General features: G+C 36.7%; 1 protein-coding gene across 5 annotated transcripts in view; it reads left to right on the forward strand.

Moving 5' to 3' along the window:
- Window positions 1-17,051, forward strand: part of LOC121862292 (cytoplasmic FMR1-interacting protein-like) — a 102,180-nt gene that overhangs the window by 66,462 nt on the left and 18,667 nt on the right. For all 5 annotated transcript variants that reach the window (XM_042360425.1, XM_042360424.1, XM_042360426.1 and 2 more), the window contains 3 exons: window positions 12,046-12,119; window positions 13,623-13,796; window positions 16,161-16,235. In XM_042360425.1, the coding sequence (XP_042216359.1) occupies window positions 12,046-12,119; window positions 13,623-13,796; window positions 16,161-16,235 (323 nt within the window). The remainder of the gene's footprint in view (window positions 1-12,045; window positions 12,120-13,622; window positions 13,797-16,160; window positions 16,236-17,051) is intronic.

Below are 17,051 nucleotides of genomic sequence, written 5' to 3' on the forward strand. Positions count from 1 at the left end.
AGACACCAGCTGCCTTAGTTCAGAGTTTCTTAGGCCTGAACCCATAAGCTTTGGCAGGTATTATACGTACACTAGGTTCTGCATCGGTGTAATGTACATATCAACAGGTGTATGTACATTGGATTTACTGTAAACACATGCTGAGTGTAGGCTTTTTCAAATCTAGCATTATTCGGGCTGTGGCTTGTTTAAAAAACCCTATTCGTTTGGTCGAATAGCTGTTTATGTAAGAACTCACGTCGTTTTTATAGAGCAGTGTCTGTGCCTGAAAATTCAGATAGCCCCCTGGACAAATGAAGCTGGACGATCATCTCACAGATCATCTCTGCCGAAGCCATAAAACAGAATTTCATTTTCTGTCCCTTATATAAGAGATGATAGATGTGGATATTGGTATAATTTTGAGACAAATTATTTAAGAAGTTGTAATTAAAAATGCAGTGGTAAATGAGATGGTAAAGAATGAAAGTGACTTGACAGGTAAATTGCCATAGAGAATGTACAGTTTATAGATGGCAGATTTGATATGGCCCTAATTGTTGAGCAAGAACAGTAATCAAAGTTTTGTATAAAAGTAAAGGAATAAAAATGGACTAAAGCATTACAGTACAGTGCAGTGCAGTATATCTTTGTTACATAGTCGGTACGTTATTTATGAATGCGATATAGGAAGACTAAAGAAGGAAGATGGAGTACAAATAGTTTTGTAGCTTGTTGAGAAAATTGTAAACAAGGAATAGCTGGTGAGTGAAGAACCAAAGTTTTATATGGCAAAAATCTTTCTCTTTTTTTAAACGGTCCATTGTCTTGAGGCTTGTAGAGTGCAGTCCTGTACAGTATGGTGAAGACTTGCATGCTGACTGTTTACTAAAGACATAACATATAAAAGTATGTGAGTGAACAATGATATGCATAAATAGTTTGGAACTGTAACAGGGTTGAGTAATATTACCATAAATGTTTATTGTTTATGGAAAAGAAAGTACAGTACAGCAAATGGTTTATTTATATTGTAGATAGATATTCCTAGAAAACACCATGTAAATAGGGCCCACGTGAATAGGATACAATTTCCTCATAGAGTTAGTGTTATGTTTGGGGGATGTGTTTCTGGGGCAAAGTTTTAGACACCTTAACCTCACTTATCCATTTCTAAATACTGTACTGAATTAGAGAAAAATTAAACAAATTAACACAGAACACTTATGAATTGCATAAATAGACAATTAAATGAGCACTGGTACAGTCAGCAAAAACAGCATCTGCATTCTTATTATTATTATACACAATATGACACACCGGACCAAGAATTCTGACAAATGCTCTGAGTCTCTGCCATATGATGATTAAATCTGTTCCATTTTAAACCGATTCATTATCTTCCTTTATGCCAACACATTCCATCAGGTGAAATTCATTGCTACACTGTGTTCAACATCATTGACAAAAGGTTTGTTTAATGATTATGACTTACAATTAATCCCAGTTACTCCATTTCTTATGTGGTATATTAAAGACGTTTCGTGAGCTCGTTTCATCACACATTTAATTCTTTACAGCAACTCATCCCCTGATGTGAAATACTGTATGGTTTAGAACATGTAGTAATTGATATTGTTTTTCTCTTGGATGAGGTCTTTTATGTCATCCAATATTGTTACTTTATCTCAAATATAAGTTATAATCTGAGGAGTTAAGGGAACCTTGATTCATCTCATATGTGAAATTCCTATATGGCAACTCATTTCCTATGGTGGAATGCATAATGCAACATACCTGTAGTATTTGACAATATAATAGTGTCTGTTTTTTTTTGGAAGTTTTCTATGTACTGTACTGTATTTCTGATAATTTCTCTTATTTTAATTATACAGTATAGTCTGCATTTATGCGGCTTTTGTTTACACGTTTGGTCATTTACGCGGTGCCTTGCCAGAATGAAAATGCTTTAAGTACGCGGTAAATTTGGTCATTTACGTGGCGAGCGGCTGGAGAGGTCCAGACCGCCGCGCCATTTTTTACCCATGCGGTCCATTCTTGACCATATGCAGGAAGAGGCGCGGTGAGTGGTGCGCATTAGGCCGCTCTTACATTATCACTGACGTCATATGACGTAGCGGACTGTGATTGGGCCACGCATCCTTACCACCCACGCATTCCCTCCGCCGCTAGCTGTGATTGGTCTAATGTAACATGACGTGCCCTGCCACCAGAGGGTAGAAGTCGCTGACCTAGCCGGGCCTGTCTCATTGTTCTCAGTCTGCGTATACAGTTCTCTCTTGTGCCCGCTATTCCCCTCACAACTCAAAATGGCTTCCGCGGGACCCCCACCACCAGAGAAAAACATTGAATTACCTGGACCAAGCCAAGATAATGTGAAGGAAATCATCGAGTTGGGGGAGAAACTTAAGCTCATCCTTGACAACGACCCAGACAAGCATCGATATGAAGTGTCTAATAACCACCTGACGAAATTTATGGAGCCGTATATCCAGATCTATCTCGACAACATCAATGCTAGTCGTCAACGTAGTATTGAGGACTTCCTCGCCCGCAACCCTCCACAACCACAGCCAGCTTAAGTCAGTGATAGTGATATTGACAGTGAGGATATGGACTTTGAGAGGTTTGTCTGGGAGGCCCTGCAAACCTCTGCGAGTAGTGAAAATGATTCACCGGAGGGCAACTAATCTGCCCTCTGCCTCGGAACCAGCCGCCGTCCACGTGTGCCGACCCAGCTTTTCTACTAACGTAAGTATTAAAAAACCTAATATTATTGATATTTCTCTTAATTATTAATTGTGTGTGCATACCATCATAAAATTAACATGTTATTTTTACTACAAGGTATGTATTGTGTCGGAAAAAGTGGAGTTTGGGGGTCGGCCCAGTCTCTATTTCAATTTCAAATAATCCCATAAGTTCTGTTATTTCATTTACGCGTTTCTCGTTTTACGCGGTACTCCACGGGTTCAATTGACCGCGTAAATGCAGACTATACTGTACAGTACTGTATAGTAAGTGATATACAGAGTACAGTGACCCCTCCGTTAACGAACTCAATCCGTTCCAATAGGTCGTTCGTTAACCGAAAAGTTCGGTAACCGAAACCATTGTTTCAATGGGTTTTTGGGTAATTGGTTCCAGCTCACCGAAAATTTCCTAAATTCAAAAAAAATGGTAGAAAAGTTCACTTACTTTGAGGTGTGTATGTAGAAGGCTTCTGGATGATGATGGGATTTAGAATGGGGGTGGAGGAGAAGGAAGAAGAGAAGGCATTGGGGTGGAAGAGAAGTCACCCCATTGCGCCATTTCATCCATAAAATTTTAGCTCTCTTGGTGTAATTCAAGATTACTTTCTTTAAATCAACACTGCACTGCATTATATATTGTCAATATGTAAAATATATTTCAAAATGACCAAGAATTTGCTTGGAAACAGAAAAAAGCATTTAGTTGAAGAGAGTCTCAAGCAAGATGTTAACTCCAGTGAAAACAGAGAGAGACTAACTCCTGTTTGCTGTGTTAAGAGGCTGGATGCCGAGCATTAAACTAGTCACTTTACCTTCAATTATGTTCAATAATTGTTAAAATGGCTAAAAAATTGAATATTAAACTTTTAAAATTATTGAATATTATAAACTTCTTGATATTTACTAAAATAGTAAGGAATTTAAGCCCTAGAACCGATTAATGTATTGGCGGACTGATACTAAAGCTGGTTGCCCGGTCCGTGCAAGCGAAAACATGTTGAGGTCTGTTCGAAAGAACTTCGTTAACCGAATTTTTTTTCGTTAACCGAATTGAAGATCCTTATGGAAGGCAGTTCGTTAATCGAAATTACGTTAACCGAGGTGTTCGTTAAACGAGGGGTCACTGTATATCATATTTGTTACACAATGCTTTACACACAATCAGAAATATCAAACCCTACTAAATGAACATGACATCAGTCACAGTAATGAAATTGAACACCATCAGACTTAGGGGTGAAGATAGTATTTTTTTATCTGTACTGTACATAGGTACTGTACTCACCTAAATTAAACATATTACACATACATTGTCAGATACAATTAAAGGAATTTTTGCAGAAATTTTCACTCATGGTTAAGGATTGGTGTAAAAATAATTACAGGGAATATTATTTGATGCTCTGACTGAAGTGGATTCACTGGCTGGGGGCACTACTTATAATGCTCAGCTCTCGGTAACAATGTAAAATACGTAATGTTGTTCTTGGTAATATATTACAGACAGGCGTGACTTATAAAGAGAATTGTTCCCTAATTTGTTAACTATTTTTTATGGAAATGATGCAAATGGAACTGGTGCAAATTGGCAACTTGCTAGGTACAGTATATATGAGTGTGAGGTTGACAAAGAGTGAGGTTGACAAAGAGTGAGGTTCACTTCATTTCTACAGACACAATGAAATTTTTGGCAAGTGGATGACATTGAGTAGTTGTACAATGATAAAGCTCTTTTGTGTACTGATTGAAACAAACAAATTCTTGTACAGTACAATACTGTCATGAGCTACTGTATGAAAAATGAGGATCTTGAAAATGAGAGCAAACAGAATAAACTTGTAGTGTTAAAAGAAAAGAGCACATTTACTTTGATAGTACTGTACTGTATATACAGTACTGTATAATGTAATGAAGTCAGAAGTTATGAATTAATTCAGGTGTTTGCTATACCTGTACTGTACTGTAATGTAGCTCTATCCAAAGTCAGTAATGAGAAAGTAGAAGTTGCAAGGATTATAATGAAAGGAAGAAGAATTGTACATATACTTTGTTATCTTCAGTAAATGACGATGAATATGCATGAAAGTGAAGGAAGGAGTACTTGTTGTGTTGGTTCTTTATAGTTTTGAAACTTGGCTCTCTATGTACAGTACTGTATTGATAAATAAAAGCTAAGGGTTGTATATATAACTAATGCTTGCAGTATTATAAAAATGTAGATAATTTGGTAAGAAGAGATGACATGATAAAGTACTTAGTGCAGAAGTCAGTAAAAAATGCAAGGATTAAAATACAGTACATGGACATATGGAATATTTGAGAAAGGATAGTTCTGAAGGATGTATGACTGCTGGTACATCATTGCAATAAAATTGGGGTAGACTTAGACCATGCAAAAGATGACTTAAGAAACTGCCATTGGAGTACTGGAGGCATTGCACTTTAATAATGAACTTGGATGTGAAGATTAAAGACAGAATGTACATGGAATTATTGCTGTTGAATCCTTAGAGTGGGTAAAATGAATACTCAAAGCATTCATGTTATCAAAAAGTCTTGTAATTCACTGTTAAAATGAATGTAAATTTTGGATTTTAGTTAAATTTTAATACAGGTAGTCTATGGGCAATCAGTGAGCATCCTGGGACATACAATATCTTCACTGGAACCTCCTTGCCATTGCCTATCTTAGTCATAAGGTTTAGCTTGTTTTATCAAAAAGTTACATGTGCACTTGAGCAGGATCAGACTGCTGCAAAACTGCTTCTTGCTCATCAAACTAGAATTGAATGAATACTTCATACTTGTAGTCTGTTTGTTGTTTGGAGAGCTGGTGAGGTTTCAGGTATACTGGACTGAAACTTTATGATAGGTTCACCCCTCAACCCAAATCACTAAGATATAATTGCTGTACAAAACACATGGTGTGACCTTAATCCCTTCACTATGGGTACACCACTTATATTTTATTTGGCTTGTGCCAGATGATTTTATTCAACACAGAGACCATATGGAACACTGTAACAGTATCATATGTTCAAGATTGGAGATTTTTTCGATACAGTAATATCTCCGTTAGCTAGAATCCCTCAAACCTGGAACTCTCCGATAGCTGGAATCAAAATTTTCTCGGGAATGATTTTCCGAGGGGCATATTTTCAGGAAAATTCTGAGAAAATTTTCCCGAGATCCAGAAAATTCCAGGGAATGGGGAAATTTTTTTCTGTGTTTGAGAGATGAAGTAATACATCATTCTGGAACTTCCGAGAACATTTTTCCGTTATCTGGAAAATTCTGGGGATGAGGGATTTTTTTCCGGGTTCGAGAGATGATATAATGGGCAATTTCTAATGGAGATATCACTGTACAGTTCAGTACCAGTAGTAATGATTCAAGATTTTTTCCCATACAGTAATTAGAAATTTGTCTGACAGCCTAAATGTCCAAAATAAATAAATTCCTTAAAACATTGAAGTAAAAGATTGCAAAGGTTTACTGCAGTTTTCATTTCTTCTAGATGAATAAAACTGAACTCAAACCTACATATTCCCAACTTTCAGAAATTAGTTCAGTGAATAATGGCACATTTCTTAATTATTTCAAAGAAAAAAGTCAGTAACATTAATTTCTTTTCTCTCTAGTTTGATCTGGACCATTCAGCTCACTTATATACAACTCACATTAATCTTCAGAAATAAATATTGTTGAAACATCATGAGATTTACCCTCACTTTGTTTATAAGGGTTTTGATCCTCTGATGGCTCTCTTTTATATGATTTCCCTCATACTATGAAGAGGATCATTTAATTCACTCAGTTGTGCATCTTGATAAACTTGAAACTGGACTGTATGGTGATAAGCCTGACATTGATGCCTTATTCCCAGACCAGGTCACCATTAATTTTGTGTTACTCTTAGCAGGGTGAGCTGTTGGTTGGTTTGCTATGTAATTAACTTTCTACAATCCTGTTCTCTGCTGGCATGGAATCTGGCAGATCATTTGTTGATTCTTAATATGCAATAGGAGGATTGAAGTATGAATTTCCACTTTATAGCCTCGGGTTAGAGATGAAGGAACTGGTTTCCTTCCTTCACCCCTTGATGGTGTTCTAAGCCAGAAGTAACTGTGAAGATTGATCTTTATGTATCATATTTAGAGCTGAGTGGTTTGGAACATGGGGTGAACTTATCTTATGGCTCTAGCCAAAGGAGCCCAAATCCTCACTTGCTCCTAGAGGAAATACTAGGTTAGTGGTTTGAAACATTGCTTCAAGTAGTTTTTATTTTGCAGCACTTTTATGCTTATCAGCTGGCAGTGTTTCCTTCCCTTAGAAGATGTCAGTCTCTCTGACCATGGCAGGCACTGACATGGGGTCATAGTTAAGGTATTTAACAGGTCACTCATCTTCTGTCTTCAGTTAAGATTGATGTTTCATGTTACAAGCTTCCATTTGTATGCAAGTTATAATTACTACTATTACTGTTAAGTTTGTATTATTTGTTATTGCTATTACTGTCTTCAAATGATGTTTAGTGCACCTTTCACACCATGTAGGTAGGAATGTACAGTACAGTAGTAAGTTTGGTAGATGGGTATATAGATTTAGCAAAGTCTTAGTATTTTTGTAATTACGGTACAGTATTTTCCACTTTTTGAGACTTGATGCACCTGTCTTCACTCCATGTAGATGAGAATGGAGTATGATTGATGCAACAATAGATTGATATCCATGAATTATATTTTTATGTATTGTCACATGAAGAGCCACACTGCTATAGCAGCTTAATGTGCATATACTTTAGTCAACAATTTAAGTTCTTGTAATATTGTCTGAAAATAATTTTTCAAAGGAAAAAGTAGGAAACAATAAATTAAAAGTAAAGAGTATGTGGATGCTATTATACTATTTCCAGAAAGTGCTGAGGCAGTTTTGTGATGTAGAATCCAAACATTGGTGTAGCTGGGATTGATCTTCCTACCACTATATCTCCCTATTGCAAGCAAGGCTTTAGAAGGTCACATATCAAGTGGAGGTTTTTGTCATGGGTAATAGGGGTGCTGGAGGCTTCTGGGTTGTGACATCACACTGTTTAGTGGCTCACCATGCTAAACATGTTAGCCAACTTTGATGGTGTCGAGGATCACCATTCACTTCTAGCTGCATTACCATCCTGCACTATTGCTACATGCTGCACCTAATCTCCTGTTGCAGCTTAGTGTCTTTTCCATCTTATTACCTGCACATTGATAAGTGTTGGGTGATTGCCCTGCAGTACTGTTAACATCAGTACACAGACTTTTAGCCTTTGTCATTTCATGTTGCAATTGGTGTTCCAGTTTTGAGGGAAGAAGATACTCTGGCATTTTGGACAATATATAATGTCAGTTTTGGGGGTGTGGTCCTGAGTCAGGGGATGATCTTGTGAAGTCTGAGAAAGAAGTTTCAGGATACACTGTTTGGATGCTGGTTGAAGGCTCCACTGAATACCCCACTTTGGTGGTGGTTCAGAACTACATGTAGTAGTCTCACTAGTCCTATCCATAAACGGGCTTAATTTGTGGATTATGTTCTGTGGTGGAACAAACTGGAATCCTTCAGGGACCTAATGGCTGGTGAAGTCTGGATCGGACTGTTCAGTGACAGGAGATTAGTCTTTTGACTCACTTTTTTTTAGAACTGGGCAACAGCCTCCAACTACATATTAGCTGTGGCCTTGCTCCAAGAATCCATTACTCAGGTAGGACTCTGGAGATTTAAAAGAGGAATGTAGATATTAGTTCAATTTCCCTCAGTGGTCATAACCAGAGATTTGTGTTCATTTACAAGTTCTTGTGTACATTCTGAGTTTGCATATGACTTGGGAGAATTGGACCATTCATACTGTCTTTCTTATAGTTTTTAGGCGAGTTAACAGCATTAATCTTGTGAAGTCATGTGGTATAGGTCAGTATTCCATGTTTGGGACAACATTAGTGCTGTTGTGTTTTGGCTAGAATTTTTTTTCTTTCTTTTTTGGCTTAGGTACTGTCTGTTGATATTGTGGTTATACAGCATTTTTATTTTGAGTGCTAACATCCATGTTATATATGGTAGGCCTGATGGCAGCTCTATGCTGTGTCGTCTTGTTAAAATCTTTTCGAGAAGTTTTTCCACTCAAGAATTCCCACCAATTCTAGTTTCCTGGCAATCTCTTAGGAGCATCACCTGTGGGAAGTGTGTGTGTGTTTGGAATCTTTCTCAAAATATTCTTATGGATTGGTTTCCCAGTTGTCTTTTTAGGCCTTAATGTTTTCTGATTTTCAGATACTATTCAGTTGTCTTCAAATTGTTTAGCTGTTTTTTAAAGGGTTGTTGAATGGACTTTGTGAGTTACATTTACTTTTGATCCCTCTTGAGATTGTGTGTTGATCTGTTGGGGTTTTTTGTTCATGAACACTCTTGGGGCCATTTTGTGTAGCATGGTCTTCAGTTTCAGTATGTTAAAGTTATTTAGCTTAGCGGGAATTTTGTATGAAGGGCTTTGAATGGCCTTGGTAAGTTTATTTTCCCATTGCATTTGCATCAGACTGAAAGATTTTCAGAGTTTCACGCTAGGAACAGGGACAATATTTTTATCTTTAGTATATTCCTTGAATGTGTTGCCTTTTTCACTTCTTAGGTTTGCCTTTATTCATTTCCAATTGTGGAATTGTGTATATCATGCTAACAAGTTTTGTTTCTGAGGGTTAGTTGTAGATCACTTAGTTCAACTTTCCTCTGTGGGCAGCTGTTGAACAAATGAGGAGATAATAGAGGGTTTCTTCCTCTTCATGATCATACTGTATAGCTGACTTGTCCACCCCATTTTCCAAGAACATTTCATTCTAGGAACCGTATTCTTTTTATTTGGGATGTCCTTATAACTACTTCTGCCTAAGGGGAGTTGGGCATCAGCACTGACAATTTAAGCCAGTACTCAGTACTATGCAGCTTTACAGGATTGAACAGTACTGCATAGGGGAGCTTGTAAGGGTTTTTATTGTTACCCTACCCACTTTTCTGTTTGGTGGTTTACTTCCTGTTTGGGGTGTTGAGTCATACTGTACTAATACTTGGCTTCTTTTCTATCACCTTTTCCCATTTTTATAAGAAATCTCATAGCTTGGTGACTCTGGACAACTTCCCAGTGGAACTGAATGATAGTCCTGGAACCCATCCAGTATGGCTGACCTGTTTGACTTTGTATGTCATATGACAGTGTGATGTTGATGAATCACTAGCCTCTATCCCTCTATTATTCATAAGGGAAACCTTCACCTAATTTGTGGCCATTTTAAGGCTTCGTTTATGATGGGAAAGTCTGATTGTATGATGAATCCCAGCTTTGCTAAATTCATGGTTGATGCTTTATTTGAATTATCAGATCACAAGATTACCTAGTAGTTATAAAAAGAAATTTCAGGAACAATCCTGCACTTCTAATAGGTGAAGGAAGGTCACACATCATCAACAGTCCATCTATGATGTAAGAAAAAAATAATTTAGGTGGAGCAATTGTTAGAGAATTTGGGCTTTTAAAGTTGGTTAATGATAAATACAATTATATTACACTACTCTAATAGTGTACTGTATTGTTGATCTTCTTAACTAAACCAAAGTGAACATTATAGAAGATTTGGAAGGGACAGTAAGGAATTAATCATACAATTGATGAACTTTTATGTAAAAGTTTCATGTGAAATATGTACTGTACACAGTTTATAATAGATGTGGACACAAAATTCCATCATATAAGGTATTAAAATTTTTTTTACATCTCGACCTACCGAATTATTTAATATTTTGGACTTGAGCTCTAAGCTGTAGTTAATGTATCGTTGTATAGGTTAATGTTCTGAATATTAATTTTGGAGGTTTAGTTTGGCTGAAGTACCATTTGAAATGGGTCACGGTTGACTTAACATGATGGCAGGTGCATACAGAGATATATTCAAAGAATTTAATATAATTAAATTTTGGGAAACGGATTAGTTAAACCATCAGAGGTTTTGTTCTATCCAAATGAGGATTTTAAATAGAAAATGCAGGAGCTACATTGCTTGTTCAGTTTATCATTGGTGAGCACTGTAGAGCACAAAGTTCAGTGTCCAGGTCCAGATATTTTCCCAAGTTTGATTGTTGTGTTTGTTTTTATTCTACACTGAATTGACCCTGCTGCTTTATATACTTATTAACACTTAATATACAGTATACTGTACTGTGCAGGGAGTAAGTGCAGTACTGTACATATACAATTCTTACACTACAGTATTACTAATATATACTTTGTGCATTGTTAACATGCAGCTTGTTAATTGACTCGCCTCTTATATGACTTTAATTTATTTGTGGAAAAGTGTGTAATAAATTTAGTACAGATCTATATGTCTTAGGCATTATTAATATGTGATATTGAGACAGAACTGATGACTTCACACAGTTAAATATGATCACATGAAGAATTAAAACTCAAAATCAATGGTGTAATCATTTTCTGGAATTTGGTTTTGTTTATGGCTTAAATGGTGTTGTACAGTATATAAAGGCATGATATATGCTTTGATCATATTCTTTAATGTTCCTCAACTATATTCCTGCTTTTTATGTAAGCAGAGAATTACTGACCCTTATGCAGTGCACAATATAGCATATTTTTTATTGCTATGTACCTATACTGCATCTGCTTATTTTCTTTAAGCTTGCTCATTGAAAATCTAGTGGTGCTTCATATAAAGTAATTTTCATTAATCATATACCTGATGACTTTAGTAATGGGAAGTTTACTGTTTATTAAACCCTACTGACTAGTTGATGACAACATTTAATGCCACTGTAAATATCAGGCTATAAAGCCACTGACTTTCCCTGTTGTATATCCATACCATGACCTGTAGATGGTGATGGGCAACATATTCATGCACCGAATCATTTGAACTATACAGTATTACTAACAGCTTATCAGTTATACTCTTAATATATTGCACTGTACAGTAATTGGAGTATCTGGATAAAACATTTTGTATAACAACAACTTCCCGTGGTCCAAGAGTGGTTTGAATTTAATTATGAAATACCTGTGCCCATCACTTACATTTACATCATGTGATTAAAGGTGGAAAACAGCAGTGTAATAAAGGCTTTCTATTAATATCTTTCTTGGTTGAGTTACGATTACAGTGTAACAGAAGGTTATGCAGAGTATTAGTACTGATGCACACATAGAGTACTGTACTTTACATCATTTTATATAAGGTTAATATTTTCCTTACAGTTTCCCATTGAGATGTCCATGCCATGGATCTTGACTGACCACATTCTCCGCTCAAAGGATGCATCAATGATGGAGTAAGTTGCACTTCATATTATAACTAATACAGCACTGTGCAACCTCAAGAATCTGGAATGCTCCATACCTAACCCCTTTGAATTTTTTTCTCCAGATTTCTGAGTTAAATAATTAATTAGAAATATATACAGGGTGATTCTAAAATGAGTGCAGTAAATTGCTGAGCGTATTTCTGGGACACTCCTAAAGCATAATGTCATTATGATTAAATGTCAGATTCTGCATAGTTTCCTAACTACAGCACTTGAAAGAGGTTGAGGTAATAATAGTGAGGTAAGAGTGAAACAGCTGTACTTATTTGTGTAATTTTATGCACATAAGTCTACACAATGTGATACAGAGGCAGAGGTAGAGAACTTTGTGCATTTATTGTACTAACACAACTGCACATACTGTATTTGAGAATTTCCCTATATACAGTACATCACTAAATACATAAGTGAAAAGTAATTACAACAATTTATATTTTTAACCAAATATATTCTTTGTCTGCGCTCACAAAGGAACAATTGTGCAGTAGTCTTGAAGAGTTATATACTTGTTGGTGTAATAGAACTGACATAAAGGGCCATAGAGGTGGAAGCAGTCGGTGAAAGTGATATAGGGTTGGGGGTGACACATCAAGGTACTGTAATAAGAAATACTGGCATGGTGTCTTCCAATTCATGTTGTATTTTACAATTTTCAACCAAAATAAGACAAACAATTATGAAAATGTTTAACAAAAGAAATAAGGAAACGATTCATTAAGACATATCATGGCATCATATACAACATTTGTGTTGCTCAATTAAGCACATATGAAGCACAATGCTATCCATTAAAACATAAAAGTTTCAGGAAAAAGATGTAATAGTCATGAATACTGCTCATATAATACCAAGTGGCCTTGTATACTGTGTCATCTGTCAGCAGTTTGGCACTGTTTATACCATTTAATATTAGTTATTTGTTCAGCAGGACCTTACTGTGTTATAGATATTATTATTATAAATGACACCACCAACAAAAGCACTTACAGTAACTGAGCAGATGCACCATTCTGGTTGCTTGTTACTTAGAGTCACTGATGTTCAGACTGTTGTTTCTGATATAAGTTTATAAAACTTCTCTTTTGTATTTTAGGGTTGAATTTTTCATTAGGCTATGGGTATAGTGCATTTACTTTGGTTTTGTATTCAATAAGGATTTCACTTTCCATGCCTTAGATAGAGGATACTGTATATTGTTCATTGGACATTGCCATATCCATTCAGGCATGTTTTGGTCCAGGAACATATACCCTCCTATTCCAACATGTTTTAATGGGTTGCCCAATCACAGATTCTTCAGCCATGGTCTTGCCAAGGAACTATCCCCCTGAGATTGTGGAGGGAGACCTGTACACTTAAAACTAAGAAAATCTGGTTACTAAAGTGTGTTAGTAAAGTGCCAGATAATGAAGGCCTATGTTTTTAAAGAAATGTCTTAACAGAATCTAACATTTTGAATTTTTATTCCAGATGTGTCCTGTATCCACTAGATTTATATAATGACAGTGCCTATTATGCTCTGACTAACTTCCGGAAGCAGTTTCTGTATGATGAGATCGAGGCAGAGGTTAACCTGTGTTTTGATCAGTTTGTGTTCAAGTTGTCCGAGCAAGTTTTTGCCTATTATAAACATCTTGCTGGCAGGTTTGTTTTTAAGATTGTTTGATGTACCATATAACTTGTGTTAAGTTTTTGTTGGCCAGTGGGTCAGTCAGCAAGTATTATAATTACCCAAATAGAACACCCTTTGACAGAGCTTGACTTGTCTCAGGGACTCTTTGGGTTCTTGAGGCTGTGTCACTGTTCAATCAGATCATTCCTTATGAAATACTGCTCTCTGGTATTGGTGGAATGCTCTGATATCCCAGTAGTTATCTTACAACTGAGATTTTGTTTTCATGTGTATTAACCCTTAAGCCCCGGCTAGGGTGCCGCTGTCTGTACCCCCCACGCTGGGGTAAATCGAGAAAAATCAAAACTTTTCTTTATTTTTAACCTTTTTAAGTGATAAAACAATAAAAAAATAAGTAAGAAAAAGTATATATTGACCCTCTAGAAACGTCCCTGGCAGCACTGGGGGAGGGAGGTGGGAGGGATATAAGGGACAGTGTTGTTTTGACAGCTGACGCTCGTGGTCACTACGTACTTAGTGGCCATTTTCTGCTTGCCTTTGTGTCCGGGATGGCCAGTAATTAATATATTTACTGATCTTGATACTTATTTGCTATAATTAATTAATTTAAAATCATTTATTTGCATTATATTTCATAAAATGTGCTCAGCAACGCACACGCAGTCAGTCTCCAGGCTGTCTTTGTGTTTGGTAGAGCAAATAATGCATAAAATAATAATAATTCCACAAATAAATACCTGTACATTTATAACATAATCATAGCATTATTTTCCAGTAATACTACACTACTTTTAGCAATATTACTTTGATACAACATGATAAAATGGACAAACAATGAAAATGAAACAAACAAAAGTAGGTAATTATGTTCAGGAAGCTTCCCTGTGGCTGAGCGTGTGGCGTAACAGAGAAATAGTCACACTGGAACTTGATAACCCACACTGGGCCTTTAAACAGTGATGGAGAAAGGTGCACATTCTGGAACGTCACCTGCACTAGTTGGGCGTCTTAGTACGTCACCCGGGGCGTAAGGATTAAATTGGTGTGGGAGGATCAAATGGTGGTGGTGGTGTGTAGTACAATTATTGTTGTGGTGAGAGGGGTGAGAATTGAGGTGATGTAGGAGTGATTATGGTGGTGTGTAGAAATTACTGTTGTGATATACAGATAATACTGTAATGCGAATAGAGAATAGGAAACTTGATACGACTTACAATACGTTTTCTCAAATTTCATTCCACAATTATTCTAGAAAAGGAACCAGAAAAAAATGAGAAAAATGCTCATTTAGCATTTTATCCCATTATACAGGTACTCCTCGACTTACGACCTATTCGACTTACGACCACCCGGACATATGACCGCCGCAGTCATACAAAAAAAAATTTCAAATTACTTATTTTCGAGTTCCAATGTTAGTGATTGCACTGTGTACTGACAAACTTTTGTTTGTAATTCCCTTTAAAGTGGCTGGCAAGCGTAAAAGTGAGAGTTCTCGTGGTGCCGAGAAGAAAAAGAGACACCTAGAAATTTTATGTAAATCTACCGAAAAATACAGTTGAAAATTTTTTACATTATTAAAATGTACTATGTACTAAAATTTTTACCTCTTGTGTCAAATTCATGTTGACTTCCTTGAAGGATCGACCGCCAAACCTGCCTCCAGGCTGGATTAACGTGAGGATCAACAAATCCGATCTCAAACCCAGTTTGAAATTTTATATTGGCTGAAGCTAGCGTCCTGAATACCAACAATCTTCAATCTTAGCTCAATCTTTGGTTTAAACCTTCATGCGGTTTCAAACCAGCGTTCTGAATTCGGGCCTAAGAGTTGTGGCAGAGTGTTGTGGCAGCACTGAGTGTGAGCTCCTTTAAGAGCAGACTTGACCAACACTGGCACATGTTTTGGTATGGTCTAGAGCCTGTATATGCCTCGTACTTGCTAACACTGACCCACTGGATGAAGTGTAATTGAAGCATTGATCCCAATGGCAGTAAGTGCTGTCACGAAATATGTAATGACCTTTGGTGTAGGCAGGGTAAACTAGAGGTTTTTTCCTGATATGGATCTCAAAGGTTACTCTTCCCTGTGTCATAAGATGGGGTATGATATTTGAGCAGTTCATTTAACTGAATATAGTACTGTACTGTAATAGAAATATACGAACAGTAAATGCATATACAGTAATTATTTACTCTGTTTTATTATTTTAAATCTTATACTTTATATAGCAAAAATATTGAATATATTTTTAAGGGTTAATGCAGTAAACATTAGTGTACATTATGAAAATTAAGGTACTGTACCAGAATATCTTCATCTGAAATTCCCTGAGTACTTTGCAACTTCTGATGTGTCCTTGTATATGTTTCAGCATTCTTTTGGATAAACGTTTCCGAAGTGAGTGCAGTCAACACAACATGAGAATTCACTATCCACCAGCAAACAGGTAATTCATTAAACTGTGTACAGTATTAGTTTCTGTTACCAACTCTTCACCAATTATTTTTCTTTTAACTCCAGTACTTATTAACCCATCTAGATGAGATATGTCTGTGTTCTTTGTCAACTACAGTAATTGTTCTTCCTTCTTTAACTTGTTTTCAAACAACCATAATTAGAATTAACTCCCTGTATGATCAAGAATTTTTTGGAATAGTCATTAAAAATTATTCATAGAATCTCAGTCTGATTTTTTTATTAGAATCTGAGTTTCAGGAATCCCTCTTTATGATCATCTTGAAATTTGGCACAGCTATATATAGGCAGTGTTGTATGTTGACGCCGTTAATTTAACGTCGTCAATGGACGGCGGCAACTTTTTGTTAACGCTGATGCCATAAATTTTTAGGGCAGGCGACGCTACAGGTGACGCAGTCAACTTTTCACCCGAGTGGAGCGTCAAGCGTCAATTTGTTCATCGACTTCAAATATTTTTTATTTTTCCAAGTTTAATTTTCAATTATCTTGTTATAAAGACGACCAGGAAACATTTTGCTGCCCCCGCGCACCTGCGCAGCTTTCTACAGATTTGAATTTTCAAGTCAGGAAAAAGGCCACCGACCAGCTGTACAGATTGGTGGAGAAGTCCGTGCACGAGACTGAGAGCAGCATTAGCAGTGAGGGAGACGACAAAGACCATGACGTGGAGGACGAATTGTTCCAGGCCCTGTACGAGACGCCCCGCAGGAATGAAAAAGACAGTGACCTTTTCAAGTGTTTCCTGGGGGAGAAACTTTCGACAAGGACACCTTCCCAAGAAGGC

Source organism: Homarus americanus, unplaced genomic scaffold (genome assembly GCF_018991925.1).
Source record: "Homarus americanus isolate GMGI-L3 unplaced genomic scaffold, GMGI_Hamer_2.0 scaffold31037, whole genome shotgun sequence".
Classification (NCBI taxonomy): Eukaryota; Metazoa; Arthropoda; class Malacostraca; order Decapoda; family Nephropidae; genus Homarus; species Homarus americanus.